Source organism: Anser cygnoides, chromosome 2 (assembly GCF_040182565.1).
Source record: "Anser cygnoides isolate HZ-2024a breed goose chromosome 2, Taihu_goose_T2T_genome, whole genome shotgun sequence".
NCBI lineage: Eukaryota > Metazoa > Chordata > Aves > Anseriformes > Anatidae > Anser > Anser cygnoides.
This window is the reverse complement of record NC_089874.1, coordinates 83,785,659-83,807,608: the sequence shown is the minus strand read 5'-3', so window position 1 is coordinate 83,807,608 and position 21,950 is coordinate 83,785,659. Positions and strand designations below refer to the sequence as shown.

The following is a 21,950-nucleotide window of genomic DNA, read 5'->3' as shown; positions in this document are numbered from 1 at the left end:
CCCCATCGCCGGCTAATTGCGAGGTATCTGTTGATGTTTTTCTTCCACCCGTCAAAACGTTGGAGCTCTGCCTGCTCCGGCGCTGCTCCGGCTTTGTTGTGTCTGCAGGCGACGCTCCGCCGGCGAAGCACCGGGGGTGAAGGGGGGTCACCAAGGGACGCGGGGAGCGCGGCCCCGACAGCCGCCTGGGGGGGCTTCCCTCGCCCCCCACTTCGCCGTCCGAGCCGTCGAGGGGCAACCCGGGCTCCCCTTTACCCGCCGGCCCCGGGTGCAGTTCCCCCCCCCCAAAAAAAACCCCTTCGTTTTCCCCTGCAGGCAGCCGGTATGAACCCCCCCCGGGCCCGGGCTGCGTTGGCTGCTGCCCTCTTTAATTAACGGAGCCGTAATGATGCCGGACCAGGCGGCCAAACGCAGCACGGGCAGGCAGGGAATGAGTTTTTTCCGTACCTGCGCGCACAAAACTCTTGACACCCGCATTATAATTACGGAACGTGCGCCTGAGAGTGGTGTGGTAGTGGCACGGGTGGATATCACGCGCTTAAATCGCCGCGTGGTTTTTCTTTTTTTTTTTTTTCCTTTTTATTTTTTTTTTTATTTCGTTTTTAAGACGTGATTCCGTGCTCGTTGCGAAGGGCAGTGCTTTCGGCAGAACTGAAAATCCCGCAGGAAGGTGTGTGCTTGTGGGGGGGGGGGGGACCGAAAAGCAGCTCGACCCTTTGCCAAATTTTCAAAAAGCAGCGGGACACTGCGCTTTTTGTCCCCGTCGGGATCAGGAGCGGTATTTTTTTTTAACGAAAGAAGCACAAAGGCACCCAACACAAGGTCGCCACGGAGGGACTTGGTCTAGAACCGATTTTGCCTCCTCAGCCCCTTCCTCTTTCGTCCCCCAACACGGAGGCCGAAAAGGGAGCACAAAAATGCTTCTCTTGAACGCGCCGCGGCTGGAGGTGCCAGGGAAAAAAAAAAAAAAAAAAAAAAAGAAACAAAAAAAAACCCTAACCCACTGAGGTCGAAGGGAAGCCGGCGGCTTGCGGAAAGGTTCCCAGTCCTCCGCAGAGATGCGCGAACTGGTGCTCAGTGGTAGCGGCAAGCGGCCCGGGAAATCACTGCAAGCACTAAATACTTCCCAGCCGTACAAAAATAACAACAACAAAAAATGGTGAGAAAAGCGCTTTATTCTTTTTTTTTTCTTTTTTTGTTTTTTTTCTTTTAAATACGTATGCCACGGGGAGGGGGATATTAAAAAAAAACCCAAGCCGCGGAGTTGCACCCTACCGCATGGAGAAGCACCCCGGGAGGTTTTGCACAGCACAGCCCCAGGGCGCAAACTCGGTGCACCTGTAGGAAGCAGACGGACGGGGCTCTGCGTTTCCCTTTTTCCCGCTTTCTTGCCCCAAACCCTGCCGGGCCAGCCCCGAGGGATGGAAGGAAGGGGCTGCTGCGGCTGCCCGGCCCCGCACCGCACCGCCGTGCCCGTCTGCGGCCAGCTCGCACATTTTCCACCGCACCTCTGGCGACGGCGCACACAGAGCCCTCTCTCCGCGGCAGCCCGCTTCCTCGCAGCCTGCTCCCCAGCCCCGTCCCCTCCCCAGCTCCGCGTCCATCACGAAACTCTGCCCTCGCCCCCCTTGTTGGAGAGGGGGCCCCCCCTTCCCAAAGCGACGCGCTCGGGGAGCCTGCATCGCCCCCCTCTCGCCCCCTCTAAAAAAGGGCTCGCTCTCTGCTCAGCCGTGCCCGGCGAGGCAGCGGCTTCGCTCATTTTCGAGGCATAAAGCTAAAACGATGGGAGTAATTGGTGGGTGGAAGATCCGAAACCAACGGGAAATGTATGGGCTCGACGACCTCTGGATAACCCGGGTACCTTGGCACGAAAAGTGCAAAAATATTTACTCAACTTGAAGTTTCTAATATTTTTTTTAAAGCTTTTTTATTTATTTTGTTTTTATTTCTTAAGCCATCTTTTGAGATCATTCAAGCTCCCGTCCGAGGTTTAATTATAGTAAGCGGGAAGAGGATGATGGGGAATGGGGAAATTCTGGGGGGAAAAAAAGGAAAAAAAAAAAAGAAAAACCCAGACCCCAGGGTCAGGAAGGTGCTGGACAAAAAGACTTTCTGTGACTCACTCACACTCTGAAATGAAGATCTGAAAAATGCTTACAAGCCCCCTCTGACTGGTTTGAAAGCGATTCCAGCAATTAGGAATTAATTCGGCATGGTCAAAAGGCGATTTCACTGCAAGTTAGATCAAGTTATCCAAACTTTTTACAGAGTTCAAGTGGTGGAAATGGGCCGCTGGGGTGGAGGTGAGCTGCAGGAAAGAAAAACAAGGAGTGTTCAGCAAAGGAAGACTAGGGGAAGCCAGGGCCAGAGGGATGGTGGGCACGTGCTAGCGCCAGAGGGTCGCTGCTGTTGTGGCTGGGGGGCAGTGCAGGAGATGCTTTTGTTTATTTCTGTCATTCAAAATGGGAGAAAGTACTAAAAAGGTGCTGGAGGTCCTAGGTAATAAAAAGACGAGTTTTAATTAAAAAAGGAAATCGGTGGGCTTGCCAGCCGGTGGCTCCTCCAGGTACAGTACTGGGGGGATCCCCTCTGGCTAACAGCGGGAGCCAGAGGCAGCCCGTGCGGAGGAGCAGGGCAGCCCTGGGATGATTCGTGGGGCCAGAGGCACCAGGAGGGTGGGGGGGGGACAAAAACCGGGCTTTTACGCACAGGCAGGCCAGCAATAAGGCCACACTGGGGGGGTGGCCACCCACCCCAGCTCCAGCGGAGTGTGTGGGTGGCTGTGCTGGCCGTGGGGTGCGCCCCCAGCACGGGTCCCGGCGGAGCTCAGGCGTTGGGGTTGTTCCTCATGAGCTCCACGTCGGCGTCCACCATCTCCCTCACGAGCTCCTGCGAGGAGGGAGAGAAGCGGGTGAGGGTCCCTGCGGCAGGACGAGGGGGGGATAAGGAGCACGTTTGTTCGCACGCTTGCCCTGCTGCGCCGCGGGAGTGCCGGGTCTCCCAAAACTCGCTGGGTCAAGTCGCGGCCTGCGCTGCCATGCTGGCACCCGAGCATGAGGCACGCGCTCCTTCCCAAAATGCTGACGCCCGCTGGGCCCTTTCCAGGGCAGGTTAGCAGAGTCACGGGGGACGCCCTGCGCTGCCGTGGTGGCTGCTGTCTTCCAAGCAAGAACAACAGCCCGGGGTGGCCACCGACAGCGCGGCTTCTCAGTGTGCCCAGGCAAAGCTCCCCCCCACCCCCGTGGATTGCTCTTGGAGGACATGAACCCTTGGTAGGTACAAAGCACACCACTCACATCAAACGTGACTCTGGGCTTCCAGTTCAGCTTTTGCTTGGCTTTGGTACAGTCCCCTTGAAGAAAATCCTGTGGAAAAGAAGAGAAAAACACTGCGAGAACCGTTCCCCTTCCCCGTCTGGCAGCGTGTGGGGCTGACCTCTGTGCTGCTTGTTCCCGGCCCAAAGCCCCCTCCTTTGCCATAACCTGTCCCGAGGAATGAAAGTCGAGCAAAAGCCTCCAGAATGAGGGAAACCTTTGCAGATCATGCTCAGTGGTTGGTGGGCATCAGGCAAGGTGCGGCACGGCCGTGCCCACGCGCGCGTCCCTGCCAGCTGAGCACGGCTGGAAGGGCTCTCGGGCCCGGCCACCTTCCGAGGACAAAATATTTAAGATGCAATTTTAGTGGAAGCTCATATGCCTATAAATCACCAGGAGGCAGCATCCTTTCACCAGGCTGTTTCGGAGCGAAAGAGTTACTCTTTGTTTTTGTGTGTGCGGGGTTTGAGCTCCAGCCTCGCTGCCTTGCAGTGGTGAACGTTTTGTAATAAGTTGTCATATTTCTTAGTCATGCTATTGAACGAGCTGTTCCAAACTTTCCCTCTCCCCCCCTTCTTTAAATAACGTAAATCACAGGACAAATATGACAACTAATCTCTTTCAAATAAAAACGTGATCACAGACAGATGATGCTGAAAGACTTGTGAATATGAGTAACCGCACGCAATGGTAGTAAACAGCCAGCTTTTGAACGCCTGCATCTTTTTTCTTCAGTACTTTGAGCATCCACATGAAAAGAACAGTCTAAATCTCTCATAAATGAAAGTAAATTATCTTGAAACTGTTACAGAAACCAAGACCTTGTTCATATCCACCTCGCTGTTTAAGTATCCTTAAAAGTGCTACCACACCAAAACAATCCCACAAGTGGTCATCAAAAATAACAAAATTAAGCAAGCAAAACAACTCATTTTTCTGCATCTCTGAAGGAACAAAGGAACTGACCGAATCTTCCTGAAAAACCCAAGTACTTTGTTCAAACAGTTAGCTCTTGCAATTGCATGTGATGGTTTAATAAAATGTCACCTCTCCTTACAAGCTTCACTTCTCTGTAGTAGTAAACACTAAAAATGCATCAGCTTGCGTTTAAAAAAAAAAAAAAACACAACAAAACAAGCGTTGTTACAGGACAATAAAGCTAAGGCTCAATCCTGCTCTTGCCTTCGACTTGACGCTAGTAGCACGGCGGGGTTTCCTAAAAGATCCCTGGGCTGTGCTTCTCCCTCCTCGCCCTCTGACCGGCGGCGGGGCTGACGAGCACTTTGTGGCTGCAGGTTTTCCAGCGCGCTGCTGCTGCTGCTGCCGCCGACTCCATTTTTCAGATGCTATCTTTTGTGCGTGTGCGGTTCAGGTCGTGCTAACTTCCAACATCACCTCATCCTGTGCAGTAAAACCTAGGAAATTCTTCTTCGTAATTGTGCTGCAGAAAGCTAGACAGCTCACTTCCAGCAGCAGAGGAAATCCACCAAAGGAAATATTGCACTGCAGAAGGGGATGTGGAACAAACACGTCTGCTGAGGCTGTTCCAGGCAGCATTTGTAATACTTCAGCCTTTATGCCGAAAACATTTCAGTGCGCCTTCAGAAAAGAGTAAACGGACGGGTCGGAACAAAATGATATGAAAATAAAAACGCCGCGATTTCCTTAAATTAGACTAAATGATTTCCTACTGCAGCCCTATAATGGGTTTTTAGAAACTGCAGCAGACATTTGAGGGCAAGGCATGCAAAACCGCATCAGCCTGAGGGATCCCCCTGAGGGTCGTGTGAATATGGATTGCAAATTCTGGGTTGAAATGGGAAAGGCTCCCGCTAACTTTGATAAAATTTGGATCGGGCCCTAATGTACTCACGGGGGCATGCCTTTTATCTGGAGTTCGCTTAAATTCACATTACATCTGTGCGTATGTACGTGCCTGGAAACAAGGAAATCCTTCTTAAAATAAATTTCAGCATAAAAACAATTGCCTTTTATTCAGTTCTAATTCGAGCCATTAGCTAGAAGTTGTGTTTTAATACCGCCTCATTTTAAGCCATAAAAGCCCTATCATAAAACTTAGCTTCACTTTTAGAAATGCTGCGTAAGCAATAATTTTACATCCACAATCTCCATATCGAAAACATTCTTTAAAACTGAGCCTATCTAGGATGCTGGTTTCCCATTTGAGAAGTGGACCAGGAGCAAACGAATGAAGTGCTGTGTCGCCCGCTGTACGTAGCTGCATTCTGCTTTCAAACAGCTTGGGAGCAGTCTTTTAGCTTTCTTGGACAAATGCTTTTTGTTAAAACAGTTTATCTAAAAAAAAAATAATAAAAAAAATAAAAAGCTTTACCTAATTCCAGTCCTTCGTTCAAAAACATAAACACACAGCTGCTGTATGGGCCAAAATAAGGTTGGGGGGAGATTTCAAATCAGTAATAAAGTTATTTGCAGTGCTGGATTATACACAGAGATAACACGAACAACTAGTGTATTAAATCAATTTCTGTATTAAAAATGTTTTTTTTCTTCCTTAAAAAAATCACATGCTTTAACAGTAATGCAGTAAAATGCATTCTGGCATAATTTGTGAGTAAAAGAAAGAAAGAAAAAAAAAGAGATACCAGATTTAATATATATGGTAATACAAATTCCCCATCTGACTCAGGTTAAAAGATTTTTAAGTGGCTCTCCTGAAGAAGTTTATGTACTTTTGCGAAACACTACTTTGTAGTAAGATTTACCTGAAAATAGCATTACGGACAAAATAACTCCTATGCACTTTTTAAAAGGTTCTCTTACGGAAGTTACTAAGTGCAGAGATAAAATGCTGTATAATACCACAGTATTAACACCATATGACATCTAAATTCAAGGTTGAATTGTATTCTTGTTAGGCAAAGTTTCAACACTGAATGGAAATGAAGACTGGAACAAAGCTATTCCTGATTAAAGGATTGTATTGCAGTCATGTTTCCTGTATTTTTCTACAAGTAGCTCATAATATGAAAACAATAAGGTAATTACAATAAAATATTAAAAAAAGCTCCTCTTGGAACAGAATGACTGCTTGTTTATATTATTCAAGTCTTTCACTGAAACCAGAGATGCATCTGTCAGGCTTCCAAAAAAAAGAAAAAGGAAAAAAAAAAAAAAGAAACACACACACCAGAAAACCTCTGGCATGCCGATCCTAAAGTGCATTGGTGCTTCAGTGTCAGGGCTTCACTTTCTGGAGGTACAACCAGATCAGAAAGCAAAGAAAGAAGAGGTAAGCTTCTGCTGGAGAAAATCTGGATTTTTTGGGGGTGGGGGCTGTTCTTGAAAGACAGCTGGCTGCTGCTGAATCCAGGCTGCCTGGGATCCCTGTGTCCGAGGGAACGGCACATGATGAAACGGCACCACTTCGTGTTTGGTATCGCTGCAGGACAACTTCTTTTTCCTTAGCGTTGTGCTTTATGTACTGATAGGAAAACAAAGCCCTTTGACTTCATGAAGGATTTAGATACTGTGCTGAGAGTTTGCAAACCTGAAAACACTGATTAAGGCTTTCTGTTGTTTTTATTGTACTCAGGTCACAAACATAAAATTAAGTCTTTGCTCTTAGTGAACGATTTTGGGAGGAACGATCTCTTATTTTCCATGCAAATACAGTTAACATAAGTGAATACTAACGATGAATTTTGCCTGGAAGCTGAGAGTTGGAAAAAACATCCAGGTAAATATTTAAAGGGAAGGAAGTTGGAAAAGACAGCAGTCAAATTCTCTGTGCCACTGAATACGACAGTAAACTCTCCTACGGCTTTATATCCACTCCACTGTCACTATAACTGTTTCTCAGAGAAAAGAATGAGTTTGTCCAATGTGATTTTATTTTCTCTTCTACCTTTTCTGTGAGTTAGGCTGCTTAGCTGTGTAGAAAATACCCCATTATTATTAAATCTGATTTTATGACGATTCAGTTTCATTGTCCAAATGCACACACACAAATACATACAGGTAAGCAGGGAGAAATTTGTTACACAATGTGATAGGGCATTTTTAAATTAGGTTTTGAAGCCCTGAGACAAAAATGTAGACTATTTTAATGTAAATATCACATTTCCCAAGCTCTTGTTCTGAGTATCATCACTACTTTTATTTTGACTCCTGCAGTGATTGATCTGGTTTCACTGTGCAATGCATCACTGTCTCATTCAATTAACTTTAACTGAAAATGTAAAGCCTCGAGACAATGTGAGAAAAAGGAGATAATGTGGCCTGAAAGAAATCCAAGGTTTCCTTAATTACTACAGCTCAGCTGATTGCCTTTAAAATAGTCCTTCGTTTTAGCCAGCTCCGAGAGCCAGATTTTGCTCGCTGTTACACCAGAATAAAATGCAGACCAAATCCTCAGTAAAACACCTGCGATGGAATCATGCCCAGCTCCATTCGCTGCGGCAGAGACAAGGCTTTACCTCTAAAAATAAACAGACTTGATCTAAGCACACAACAGTTTTACTGCATCTGAAAAGTGGCCAGGGTTACATTCACAATCAGCAAGACTGCTTGGAAGATGATTTGTTACGGCAGAGCTCCCACAAGTAAGGAGCGCAGACCCAGCTCAGCGGAGGCTCTGGCTTACGTGTTTAGTCTTGCACTCTTGCTCAAGGAGTTTTGTCAAGAAGGATTTCAAGAGTCTAGGGGCCAAAGTCTCCTGCAAACCCTGTCTTTTATTTTCCTTGTCTCCTTCTTATGACTCTTGCCTTTAAACTTTAACTTGTCCCGCTAACAGAAAAATTAATAAACATAGCTATTTAATCAGACATTAGCTTACAGCTTTGCATTTCTACCATTATATCTCAATAATTCATATATCAAGCTTTATTTTACCAGTGCCCTCTTTAAAGCACCTTTTGGAGCATTTTTTGTAGGAAATTTTAATGAGGGCTCACATAGCACACCTCAGTAACAACGTCAGCATGTATTCTTGGGTATCTGCTGCAGCTCCTTGCTCAGGAAACAGCCTTGCTGCAGCGTTTGCTGCCAACAAGAGACTGCATGCCCTGCTCCCTACACAGCTCTGTTGCTGTCACCCTTATCCCCCCCGTCCCCCAGCATCCTCCCGTCCTTGCCACCAGGCCCTGGGACGCTGTGTCCCAAAGCAGATGCAAAGCTGGAGAGCAGTTGCTGTGACTTCAGCTGAGCTATTCCCAGTGCACGCAGGAAAAGTAGCGAGACCTCACTAGACGGGAGCTGTAGAGCCTGTAAACGTGCATCTCGCTGGTGCAAAATCGGATGCAGAGCTCAGCTGAGCAAGCACCGAAACCCAGGAGGAGTCGAGGAGTCCCAGAAACAAGAACTGTGTCTGCTGGGCTGCCGGCCCTGCTCTGCAAGCGCAGAGAACACTGGCTCGACTTCTTTGTGAAGTGTAGTGTTTGGTATAATATCTATAGTAACAGGAAAAAAACAGTAATTATAAAGCAAGTGACTCCTATCACCGCAGTAAATACGAGGAGACTGGAGATAAAACACGTCAATGAGCAAAGCCCGAGTCTAACGAGGAACACAGTAAACATCTTCAGGAATTTCAGAAGAGCCGTAATGTGTCGCTCCGTTTTCATTTTTTCTTTCCTCTGTTCTTAGAAAAGCAAAGTTGTGGAGCAGTCAGGGTACCAAGGGAATAGAGGAATGCCAGTGAATTTGGTTTCTGATCTAAATTTGTTTTAATGCAGCATGAACAGACTGCTTTCCACTCTTGGGTCAGCAGTCTTTAACAGAAAGACAGTATTGTTTGCAAAGAACCACAGGAAAAGGCAAAAGGCAAAAGCAACCAATAGGTTGAAACTCACATATAACAAAATGTCACTTAAAATAAGAGGCATGCTTTTTCCCCAGCGTGTTTTCATGTGCAAACACCCTCCCTATTCAGAAAGCCCCGGTTTTTAATAAAACCATGTTGAAGGGGAAGGGAGGGGAGAGGAGAAAACTGAGGACCAGGCTGACACTGCGAGGCGCTGAGCACCTGCGCGTCTGAGGGACCTCAGCAGGCTGCAAGCACCGGGCACCTTCGGGGTAAGGTCTTACCTCGGGACCCCCTGCGTGCCTGCATAAGGAGCCACCACAAGCAGCACGGCCAACAAAATCCGGGCACAGTCCTTGCTTTTCCACCAGGAATCGCAGGTGTTAGAGCGGCGGCTTTATCTTATCCGTTCGATAATCTTTAATGTGACCAGCGTCCAAAGGGTTAAGGCAAATGAGCTTGGAGCAGCAATAAACATCAGGGCAATAAGAACAGCGGTGGAGATGTCTCCCTCCTCCTCCTCCTCTACGCCCCCTTCCTCCCCTCCCTCCTGCGCCTTTTCCACTTCACCGCTGCCTATCAGCACGAACCACGGAGAAGCCAGACCTCTCTGGCAATGACAGGGGGGCGATAAGAGACGAGAAGAAAACAGCAAGCCGTCTGGCCTGCTCAGGAAGCCGGGAACCGGCGGCATCGTCCCTCGGTGGGGCCGGGAGGCGGCCGGCAGCAACGCCCCGCTCGGCTCCACCAGCTTGAGCTCTGCCAGGGCCACGGCCACCGATAAGGCGTCACACGGAGCCAAGATGGCCCTGGGGCTGAGGCCTCGTGGCCAGGGCCCGGTGGCTTTGATGGCGGTGGGGCCGCGGCAGGCAGGAAGGCAGGCAGGCGGCCCACGGAGAGCACGTGCAGGCCTCGCGCCTCGGTGCGGAGCTGCACGGCCAAAACCCCGAGCAGGGCCGAGTCCTCCTCAAGCCTATCCGTTTGCCAAGTGAAGCCTGAGAAAGCGTCTCGGCCAGTGCTGTCCCTTGAGCCAGATAAAATTCCTCCTGAATTACAGCCTGATATCCCCCACAAGCCAGCGCTGAATTTAACTCGCTTTGAATCGGGAGCGGAGCTCACTTGGCTGGGGATCGGCAGCTCCATGGCATCCCACAAGCCAGGCTCTGGGTGTTTTTCGGGACCAGCCGCATGGGAGAGGTCAGGGGGTGCTCCCCCAGAGCAGAGAAAACCCCGCTGCTGCCAACTGGTGTGCTTTGGGCTAACCTATGGATAAAGAGCTGCCTGAATAACCGGCATTTTGCACGACATGGCTTAGAAACGTTTGCACATTTTCCCTTCCCAGCAGAGGTGTTGGTGAAGTTGCATACGAGCATATTTCTTCAGGCTGCCGGGCCAGAGAGAATGCCAGTCCATGACCTTCATATCAGTGAAAATAAGACCCTGTGAGGGTAGAGATCAGCTGCAGCACAGGAAAAGAATGGCTTCCTTCTCTTTTCCTGGTACCTCTGAGCTCTGATTTTGTTCACTGTTTAACTGTAGTGTGGTGCCTCTTGCTTCACGGCAGCCTGTTCTCAACTCCAACAATGCTTTTGGGAGGAAGAGTAAAATAACCATGCCTTCATCACACATGGTTTTATTGCTACACACAATTCTTATCGTTTAAGCCAAAGCACGGTACCTTTTCAAATAAATGAATGCAACTCTCACAATTTCGTTAATCAACTCTGTTTTCTTCATCACTCCTTTTTGCATTTTCTGCAAACATCAGGAAATCACTCTGTGTAGCTGTTAGACTTCGGTGGGGTTTATTGTGCAGTAACGGCTGCATTTCTGACTGGAAATGGAATATGGCCCCTAGGGTTAGCTGTCTTCACTGACAGACATGTCAAGATGAACAGGAAGACTGATAACCCCACAGATTCATGCTGCAAGGCTGCTTAGTTTCTCCTCTGCTTCCAGTAAAAAATACTTCGTTTATAACAAATTACATTGGATATATTAGTAGGTTTAGTGATCACTGCCAGCTGAATACCAAAAGATAAGCAATAAACCAATAAACATTAGGACAGCAGACTTCTATTCTACCTCTAGATATTTATCTATGTACCTTTACAGCATTAAGCAGCAATTTAGTGAATGCAGGTTTATGATTAGCAGGATATCACTACTGCACAGGATGAATTTCTCTATCTTGCAGATGACAAATTGGTGATTTTACGAATCCTAAGAACATTCATATCTCTGAAAAAAATCAAGGCCTTTGTTAACATAAAAATTGTAATATTAAGAATGTTGGAAGGGTGTGCCATTATTTTTTCCCCAAATAAAAATATTAATTTCCTCAAAAGGTCATCTTTCATCTACAGAGCATGTCATCGGAAAACTCTAACCCACCTCTAATCTCCAATTGCTTTCTTTGACCTATGTTCAGTGCTCATCTCACCGCTCTCCAGGCTTGGCTGTGACTCAGGGTGGGCAGGAGAGATGACACTTCCTCCCTGGCATGTTGTACTGATGTATGAACCTCTGTCACCCTGACGCCTGTGGTAAGGCTATGGGTGAAAAGGACAGAGAGGGGATGGATACCTCTCTTTTCCTGTCTTCCTCCCCAGTATGGATTAACAAAGACAAAAGAGTTAGTGTGGAGAATGGTTAGTCATTTCTCACTGTTTGAAAACCAGTTGTAAATACTCCCTCCCTTGCAGTAAGAGTGATGAAGAAGGGAGCTGTCACTTCTCTGGGCAAAGCAGCAACATACTGCCCTTTACTGCTGGCTGTTTTTCTAGGAACAGCCTCCCTCTGCATGGTCATAAACCTGACCTAATTTATGGGGCACATCACCTTCCCACCACCCCTCACCACATTCCAATTTCTCACTAAAACCCCCATCAGATTTGAAAACCCTTTTGAAGACACAATATATGGGAAGAATTTAAGCCTCAAAAGGTTTAAAGGCAACTCATGAGCCAAGGCTTTGTTACCAAAGGAAAGAGACGGGATACCATGGGGCTGCTGTCTGCAAAAGTGAAGCTATCTTCACTTAAGCACCTCTAGTTACAAAGCAAGGACTGATACACAAAAGGGTTAAAATAAAACAAGGTAGGATAATTTCTGATTCAGATTATGTCCCAAATGTATTCTCCAGTGTGCTTGATGGAGAAGGAAGTCCAAGCGGTGGCCTTTCACATGACATCATAAAAGCCTAATTTATCACCAGCCACCAAACATCTAGAAAATCATAACATCCTTTCAGGAAAACCATGTGCAAAATAATCAGATTTACTTTGATGAAAGCTATAGTGCCTGAGTCCAAGTAGGACACTACAAAGAATAACCCTTTGCAGGTACTGGCGCACTACAAAGCAGATCACATTTAATGCTTCAAACTCACTCTTTACCCATTAAACGGCTTATGCAGTTCCCGTCCGTAAACAAATGTATTCCTATGCTGCATGTGTATTCAACCAAGTCTGCTAAGATAAAACACTGGCCACTGATAAGCCCAAGCAAAGTAGCCAGCTGAATATTTCCTTTACAGATGAAAAATCTGCTATTGCTGCAAATACAGGCACCATGCTCCCCACTGCCCTGTCTCACAGTCCCTTGGAGGTGTGTTAGGGATGCGGGCTGAGTATCAACATAGCATCTCACAGCTTTTGAAAGGATGCTCTGTTAAGTCACAGCAGCCTCTGGCAGCTGGGCGTTCAGAAGCATAAATCTGGTAGAAAGATAGATTTGCTTTCTTTCCTCCTGCACTTTAAGTTCATTCTATGAACCCCCAAGAATTGTTGCTCAGAATGAACTGTTAAGAGTGCCCACTTCATTGTCACTGCAGAGCATCTGAAGCTTTTGGCTATCTATACTAGACTTTCTGCATACTGCCATTTCTAGTCATGACTAAAGATTGTTGGGGTGCTATCACATTGCTATGTAACGAGAGGGCACACAATCAAATTCACCTGGAAATCAAAACCTGAATGTAGCAAAGCCCTCCCAAGACGCTGAGCATCATGGCGACGCTGAAGTGAGGGGTATATTGTACCTGACAGACCCCAAAACACTTTGCCAAAGACACTTGCCTCTGTCTATACAAGGCCCTCACATTTCTGGCTCTTCTACCTAGTGGCCAGCGTCACCTGACTATCTTGTTGGAAAAATACTGCTTGACTCCAATGAGGGATGTATCTCCATAAAATCAATTGGTCACACACAAATTAAATCAAACTAGTCCACTTTTTGCATTGATTAGATAGACAAAACAGACCATAAAGTGATTAATGAATGGCTACAAATATCAGCTACGTGGTGTTCAGTACTGTGTTTTTTTTGTCTGTAGTGTAAGTCAGTCGGTACGTATTTGAAGACACGCAGACTCCGATAGCCATTTAGCTCACTGGTCCAGCTGCTTAATAATCTGAGCCTTAGGCTCCTACTGGTCAATGGCCACAGGTTCTTCCGGTCTGACTTGAAAAATAACTGGCTTTTCCACAACATTCTTTGTAGTTTGTTGTTGCATGTTCTCTGATCTTGGTTAATAAAAATAACTTCCTATTACATTTCCTGCACAGGAAAGCCTGGAAAAAAAATCATACCTTTTCCTATTCTATCTTTGACTTTCTCTCAAAACAAACATTCAGCCTATCACAAAATCTTCCAAGAAATCAATAAAATAAATACAGATTTTTTTTTTAATATTTTAGAGATAAGCCAAGCATTTTGTTCTCTTTTGTCCTTCCCTTTCCTTGGCCATTTAATTTCCCTCATTTTTCTTGTTGTTCATATCTTTCACATTTTGGGCTAATTTATATTTCTGCAAAATCCCATTTTTCTCCTTTCATTTTAAAACATTATTCTATCCTAATTTGGTGTCTCTTACAACTTTTCTCATTCAATCCCCTCCCATTTCTCTCTTGAGGATTATTCTCCTGTTCCTCACAAACAGCTTTTTAAACCTGGCTTTACTTCACCAGCTCTCCTTCACTCTCCAAATACATCACCTCCCAATGAGATTGCAGGATTTGGGAGACAATATATATCACCACTAGCACAGCAGAGGTTTGCTGACAGAGCAGAAACTTTGTTGAAATAAGTTTTAAAAAGCACAAAGATCTCCTAAAGCTTACAGTGCCAGTTTCAGTAGTGGTAAAAAAGTAGATTCGTTTATTGCTATTGCAGTTCACAGTAGTTGCCTATAAACTTCCACAGATTTGGCAGTGCATTCACCATATATACTTGAAAAGCATGCATAATATGCTCTGTTTCTTTCCAAAGCATCACTAAATGCAAATACCACTTCTTTAAATCTGTCCTCTCAATGACCTTCTCAGTTTAAACACCTTCAATTAAACAAGAAAAGAATTTTTGATCTGTTACCAAAAAATTCTTCATTATTTCGCCCCGCAGCAATCAAATATGAGAGAGCATTACAGAAGGGAAAAACATAGCGTTTTCTAGTGGTCCTGCCCTACTTGCCAAATGCCCTTTAGTTCCACTGCTAAAGAACAAGCAGACTACTCAGACTCACACAGCAACGGGCATGGGCCTGGAATACTCCAGTGCTTTCACCTGTGTAATGTTTAAAATGTGAGATGCCTCATCCATCACTTGATTCCCTTACAAGGAAAGTGTCTCTTGAGACCGTTCACACAGAAATAGTCTATTGCCAACTTTCAATACGAAAGACAGAGCTGTTCCTCAGACAAGCAATCCTATTTTTCATTCACGTTTTGGCAGCACAGGGACGCCAGGTAAGGGTCCCATTATACGTTGCACAAACACAAAAATGGCAGTCCTTTCTCCGAAAATCTATCAAAGTCAAACACTGCCTCCTTGAATATTCTGTTAGAATTTTTCTGCAGTGCACAGCTCTTTCTCAGTGCAGGTTAAGATAAACCTTGAGGTTTGGTTTACTTTGATATATTCCAACATAACAGGCAATATATATGAACACATAAAGCCAGGAATGACAGAATTGTCATGTATCTATTGAGAATCTAAAAAGCAGCTGAAGAAAGCCAGATAAACATCTTGGCAGCTTCACTCCACTTGTAACCTGAGCAAGACTTCAAGTGGACATAATACCATTAAGACAAAATAGAACTGTTTTACAGCAGCACTACAATGACTACGAAGGACCTCCAGAGAAGAAAGATGCAGATTTTATACAATTAAACAATAGTAATGACATTACAATAGCAAGAAAACACTGCTACCCCCCTTTTACAAAGCTGGGAGGCATTAAGATTTGGGGACTTGACCAACACCTTGGAGCGAGGGAGGAACAAGAAGAGACGCTGGGCTTTATCCCACCACTTCCCTCTAAAAAATGTGAAATTTATTAGAGATAAAACAGTTGAAGTATTCACATCACACTGAATCTGGTGTAATTTGTCCCAAATAAGTCCTTGCTTTTTGTTTTGAGGTGAGCAACTCCCCAGCAGCAAACAGCTCTGAGGGTAAGTGGACATACCACACCTTGATGCAGCAGATGACTTATTCAGCTGCATATTCCTTACCTGTCTGAAGTTTCATTTCTATTTTTGTCCCTGGATTTTCTTTTTTAGCTTCTCTCATTTAAATCAAGTGCTCACCCTAATAATGTTAAAAAATGATCATTTGCAGCCCAGCCTTCCCCCTCTAGGCCCCTATTACTGACCTGGGTGTAACAGGACTCAAGAGTTTACTGGTTTACTTGCCTTCTGTGCTCTGAAGACTAAATATTCTGCTTTTCAAAAGATTTTCTCTTCACATACTACATCAGAGCAAAAACTTAACATGTCAAAAAGCTGAGATTTCTGTGCAATCATGAGACACCAGAACTTCCTGTTTTATGAAAACAAACAAAAAAGGGCAATACAAGATTCATGACAGGACTGCAAAGGTTGGCAACAGAGAATAAACATAAATTCATTTCACCTCACTGTCATTCAAAGATTCACTCTGACTTGCAAGGCAGGACCCTTGCAGCACATTGATGCTACAGCCTACAGCAGTATTTTTTCCTTTTTTCCTGATTCCATTTTCACTCCAAAAGACATCAGGCCATCAAAACCTTTCAGAAATGCATCATCCAATGCAATTTTTGAAAAGGAAGTACAAAAGCCTTCAAACATATCATAGCAGATGCTCAACACTTTACAAACTATTACCAAGATTTACACAAATTAATAACGTGTTCTCTGTGAAGAACTACCCAAATTATTATATTAGAACTACCCAAAAAGACTTCACATTCTGATGACATCCTGTTCAGCAGTGCTGCCTCCAGCATCTTGCTGCAGTACCATACAACTGAAACAGGAAACAACTGAAGGCTTTAGTAACCAGAAAATCCCAAACCAAAATGATGCTATGGATTCTAAATGAGATTTGCAATACTCTGGCACACAGTGTTTGTCGGGAAAGCTATTTATTTCTGTGGCCTTGAGGTTTGTTTTGAAAATGTAAAGACTGATATTGTTCACTAATATAAAAAAAAAGGATGATATTGATCTAGATGGGCTGCCTGGCAGTTTCCACTAAGAAGACCCAAATAAACCCATTGTATCTTTTTAAACTAAACATTACACATTTTAATAGAGTATACTGCAGTAAAGTCCCATGAACTTACTATTCCTTGCAGGCAGTGAACAGAGAGAGCTCTGACTTTTTCTAGAACCTTTTGGCATCGTTTGTATTTAAATAATAACAGTCAGGATCATTTTCATCAACATGAAAAAGAAGTTCAGATCTAATCAAGAGACGGCACCATCTCCTGACACTGCCTGCTCTATGCTTGCTTGAGCACGTAGGCAGCAGCTGGCACTTCCTCGGCTTGATCATTACTATTGCTTTTCAAATTATGCCTGTCACACGGGTTAGGAAAACATGCGTAATTAAACATAAGCAACATCATAAAATAATAGTAAGAAAAAAATTAATAATAATCCAAAAGAGTGTTTGGGGCACCTCCCTAAACCACCTTGGATTTCTGCCCCTCCTGCTCAGACAGTTTTCCTCTGTGTACCTTTTAATTATTTCCTTCATGAGTCCTTTAAGGCAAAGAAGTTTATAGAGGAAGAAAAAAAAAAAGGTAGTAGAACTGATGAGAAAACTGATATGCAAAACAGAGAAACACCAATTAAGTAGTCTCTGAACTACTGCAGCCTGACTTTTAATCGCCTGTGGCAAAGATTTACTCTTCCCTATGACATTGCTAATTCAAGATGTGTGTACTATAAATGCAAAATTTCAGAAGCTGCTTGTTGCTTACTCAGACCACATGCTACAGCTGGTCACTGGGTGCAGTGTTTCTCTTCTGGCACATTAGTTCACTTTATCAAATTCAGTTTTTAAACCATATGCAGGTCAGTGCAAAAATTCTGCAGTCTTGCAGCCCCACCAGTACGTGTGCATGTATACCTGCTCTGGCTTGAAAAGCCAACAAACAGCTCATGCCTACCTCAGTTCTCTTACAAAAAACTGCATAAAACAACACAGCAGAGAAGACTGAGATGTTGGACTATGCTACTAAAAATCCTAACAGTTCTGCTGCAGCCTGTTTTTGTACACATGGAACTGAGCATGGGATTCTTGTAATTGCATAGGGAAAAGATGAGCTACACAAGTTAACGGGGCATTTTCCATCTGTAATTATTATTCTGTAGGATGTGTGAAATGTGTGGTCCTTCATGCCTTCAGCAGGCATGCAAATATTAGGTAAGAAGGGCATCATTTTCAGCTGCTTTGCATCCTGAATAGTTATTTATGTATCTAACCAAAAGGTGCAACCAACTCAATTTACCCTTACTTGGTCTGTTTTGCATGGAAATGAATTAGACACAGTATAATGAATACAATGTAGGGAAGACTCGTGCCTGTCTACGTAAGAAGAAAAATAAGTGCAACATCATACCTAATGTTTAATACATTCAAATCCACATATTAAAGGCACATTTAGACGTGGTTCTTGTTCTCATTGGGTAATTTTTGCTCAGGTGAGTGCCTGTGTTTTCACACAAACTTCAGCACCTCTCTGAAATAAAGGTCTTATCCCATAAATCTAATGCTTCACTTTCTATATTTAAGATAAGAAGTGTTGAGCTTACTGTGTCAGAGATGTACTAAAGATGTACGACCACTGTACCAAAAGCATGCCAGAAGTTCAATACACCTGCTGAAGCTATCTAATACAACACCGTGGCTTGGGATTTCTATTTCTGGTGAGGAGGTACTTCCATGTTCTCAGGCAAACTCCCACTGAAATCAACAGGATCCTGGCCAAGCAGTGGCTGAGTGGGCTAAATACACCCAAGCTTTGTAATGTCCATCATCACTGCTGGTAGCATCCTGACAGGATAAACTCACAAATTCGATAATAGCAAGAAATGAATTTGGCAGTCTGCACCTGCCGTTATTCCTGTTCTTTATAATACCTCCTTTATTCAGTCTTGTTTTCACTAGTTTGATGTAAAGATCATTAAACACAACAGCAGATTCTCTCCTTTATGTCAAGGTTTGGATTAAGCTCTTCTTTCTCAGCATGAACATATAACATGAGAGGCCTATGAAAGTCTATGTTATTATTCCTCCTCGGACTGTGTTCTTGGATATTCTCAGCATCTGCAATTCACGACTCTTTTAATCTTCCCTTTGATTTTTTTCTACTATACCTTTTTCTTTTCTCACCGTTGCTTTCTTCCCCAGCCTTAAAGGCTCCACCCTTGCCTTCCTATTCCCCAGCCCACTGAGATCCTTGTTTTCTGCTGTCTTATGGCTTTTCTACCTTTCTCACACATTAATATACATACTTCAATCTCTGGTCCCATCTCTGGAGAAGGTGTTCAGTTAAGTTGGCTCCTTCCACTCTCAAGCTTTCCAGCATAGTTGGCTTGCCAGAACTGGGGGTAAATTATCCTCAGATTCATTAATTCAGCTATAATAAACTCCATTTACTATTTACCAATACGCCACATGTGGGGAAGAATGTATATGAAAGCAGGAGACCCTCTGGCTGGTTTATGGACCCAAAGTCTTTCTGGGACGGTCAAAGATCTCCAAGATATCTCTGAGCATTAAGTTTTGCACTTGGATTTCTAATTTAGCTGAAAGATGTGTAAAAACACTTGCAGTCAGACAGCTCCTTGGCTATACATCTAAGGAAGCTCAAAGTGTAAGTTATTACTTCCAAAGTCAATTGTAACTTATGCTCACTAAATTGGCTCCAGATTCACACGCTTCAGACAGTAGTATAGGCATAATTTATTATTTTGGTGAAAAGCACCCATTTTAGCTAAACCGCACCCCAGCTGGGAGTCTCACCAGCAGAAGCGCCAAAGGCAGAGCAATTCAGAGATGCACGGAGCTTTTGGTGGCCAGCAGAACCAGGGTGAATAAAGCTCAACATGTAATAGTGTCTGTCAGCACTCTGAAACGTATAACCTCTCCCAAACATAGGGGGTCCGCAACACAAATCCGAGAGGAAAATTTGTTCCCATGGTTCAATCATCACGTTAGGTGAGGAGGTTTCCTTGCTTTTAACATCCATGCAATTCATACAGAAGAAATGTACGGACAGTGGTGAAACCACTGCAGCTTTCTGGGGACCTAATGTTTTGATCTCTGCCCTCAAATGTGTATCTTATTTTCTCCTGTGAAGAAAACGGTGTATATAAATATGGCACTAGGGGTTTGAAAGCTGTAATTTTAGACTTCTAACCCAGACGCCGAGTTAAGAGCCTAACCAAGGCAGAGATACAAAATCTACATAAGCTCGGAGCTCCTCTCTCACTAATTATACTGGAGACCTGCATTATTGTGATGCATTTGAATTCTGCCCCTTCCAATGGCAGCAGTGACTTGAAATACTTTGCTCCACCAGAGAGGTAACGTCCCAGCAAGATTGCTTTACCTGCTGTCTACAGAAATACTGACCTACATACCTTGCAAAGACTTCTTTTTCCCCAGGTGAACTCCTGCATCACCAGATACCCAACGGCAGCCTCCTCATGAGATCTCTAATAGCAGCAGCTGCTGAAGGAAAGGGAACTGCAGAAAAACGCTTGTTGCCAAACTGCACATTTGAATGGAAGGAGGAGAAACAGATGGGGAAATCACTCTTCAGACAGTGTTTACTAGCACAATCAGCACCTGAGGCAGCACTTATTCAGGTGCTGAAATTACAGAGGTAAGTTTTATGATGAGAAATCTATTCCTCATATGACAGCTATATTTCTCATCACAGATCATAAAAAGCAGATGATCCATCAGATAACTACTTGACTGTAACGTGCATCACAATAAAACCATCAACTTTCTATTTTGTTTTACGACCCTGGTTACATCTGGAATGCTTTCAAGAAGGATACTGATGTTTGCTTTGGGTATGAACTGACTCAGGGCACTTTTGGATTGCTATTTATGCAGTGGTAGATACTAATAAGAATGAGAAATGATAGCAGAATTACCTCCAATTTTGCTACCAGGAAGATTACCATACCACCACCAATATGACTTTATTGAATATTTTTCTTGGACTGGACCATAAAGATTCTTAATTGTCTGACACCTTCCTCTTCCTTTTCAGTCAAACTTTTAGTCCTCTTTTTCCTCTAACATTACAGATCTCCACAACTACTAATTCAATAATATCAATAATAATAGCAATAAAACTGGTATTTGTAGTAACTCATATAGCTCCATCTTTCCATAGTAACAACAGTAATTTCTTATCTTTACATAGTATTTGTTGTCAGGCCATTTCTAATTCTTGTCCTCTTAAAGGCAGGCAAAAGGCAGGCAAAAAGTGTTTTTTTTTTTTTTCCCAAAGTTTTAGAGCAAGACTCAAGTCAAATTCGTGATTTATCTAAGACTATATAATGGAAATATGAGCTTTGTTGTAATTCAACACCCCAAAAAGACACGTTACCCAAATAAAATTTTAAAAAGATCTGTTCTTGAAGATTGTTGTGATCTCAGTAGAGCCCTACAATTCAAAAAAGTTGTGCTTATTGATGTGTAGTTTGCCTCTTTGTTTGGCAAGGTTACAATCCCATTAAACAAAACAAAACAAACTAACCCTCTGCTCTTGCACAACTCTGCCAGGAGGGCTTGCAAGTTCTCTGGACAATTGAGGTTGCTCCTAAATTGTGGGGTTGATCCATCACATGTTGAAATCAACAACACTGAACCATAGCTCAATATTCAAATCAGTTCTGTGTGGAGGAACAGAATTTCTGTAACCAGCCAGGACATTGAGTTACTTCATTCTTGACCTTAAAGAAATGGGTTAAAGCAATATATACTTCGCATTGCCCTGGAAAAGCTCAATTGTGCTTGGTACTAGCGAAGACTTTCATTCATTCCAAGCACCAGACTTCAGACATTGTTTTTTAACTGCTCGATAAAATTCAGATGTTTTATAAAGGTCCTTCTTCCCTACATGTGCCCACCCAAGGAGAAGCAGCAGCAGCAGGGTTTCTGCTAAAACCTGACAATGAAATTTGCCTTTGGAGAAAGACCAAGCATGGAAGACTTCAGTGTAAACAACAATTACTTCAGAAAATTATGAGTGGACCAGCCTGGGGAAGGAGAGTTGTGAAGAAATGTATTTTGCCAGCTCAAATTCAGCAGGCCGTGTCAAGCTCCCACCTTCTTAATGCACCACGAGAACAGACAAAATAAGTATCTTATTTTACATCCAGACCTCCCCCACTGCAGTTACGGCAGTCTGACCAGGCCTTCACCCCAAATCTCACCCTTCCTCCAACTGGCAGCTGAGAAGAACTGCGTAGCCTGCACCTATAATCTTCCTTCTGCCCAGGCTGATGGAGGTCCAGGCTGCCCCTGGATGAGGCTGGTGAACTCACACACCCTTG

The 21,950-nt window shown here is 44.2% G+C and overlaps 1 protein-coding gene across 2 annotated transcripts in view; it reads right to left on the bottom strand.

Annotated features, from left to right (window-relative positions):
• Positions 1-2,018: 2,018 nt before the first annotated feature.
• GMDS (GDP-mannose 4,6-dehydratase) overlaps positions 2,019-21,950 on the bottom strand; it is a 411,524-nt gene continuing 391,592 nt past the window's right edge. For both annotated transcript variants that reach the window (XM_066992543.1, XM_013193585.3), the window contains 2 exons: positions 3,297-3,365; positions 2,019-2,889 (listed from right to left, as the gene is read on the bottom strand). In XM_066992543.1, coding sequence (XP_066848644.1) covers positions 2,827-2,889; positions 3,297-3,365 — 132 coding nt within the window. In that variant the 3' untranslated portion in view covers positions 2,019-2,826. The remainder of the gene's footprint in view (positions 2,890-3,296; positions 3,366-21,950) is intronic.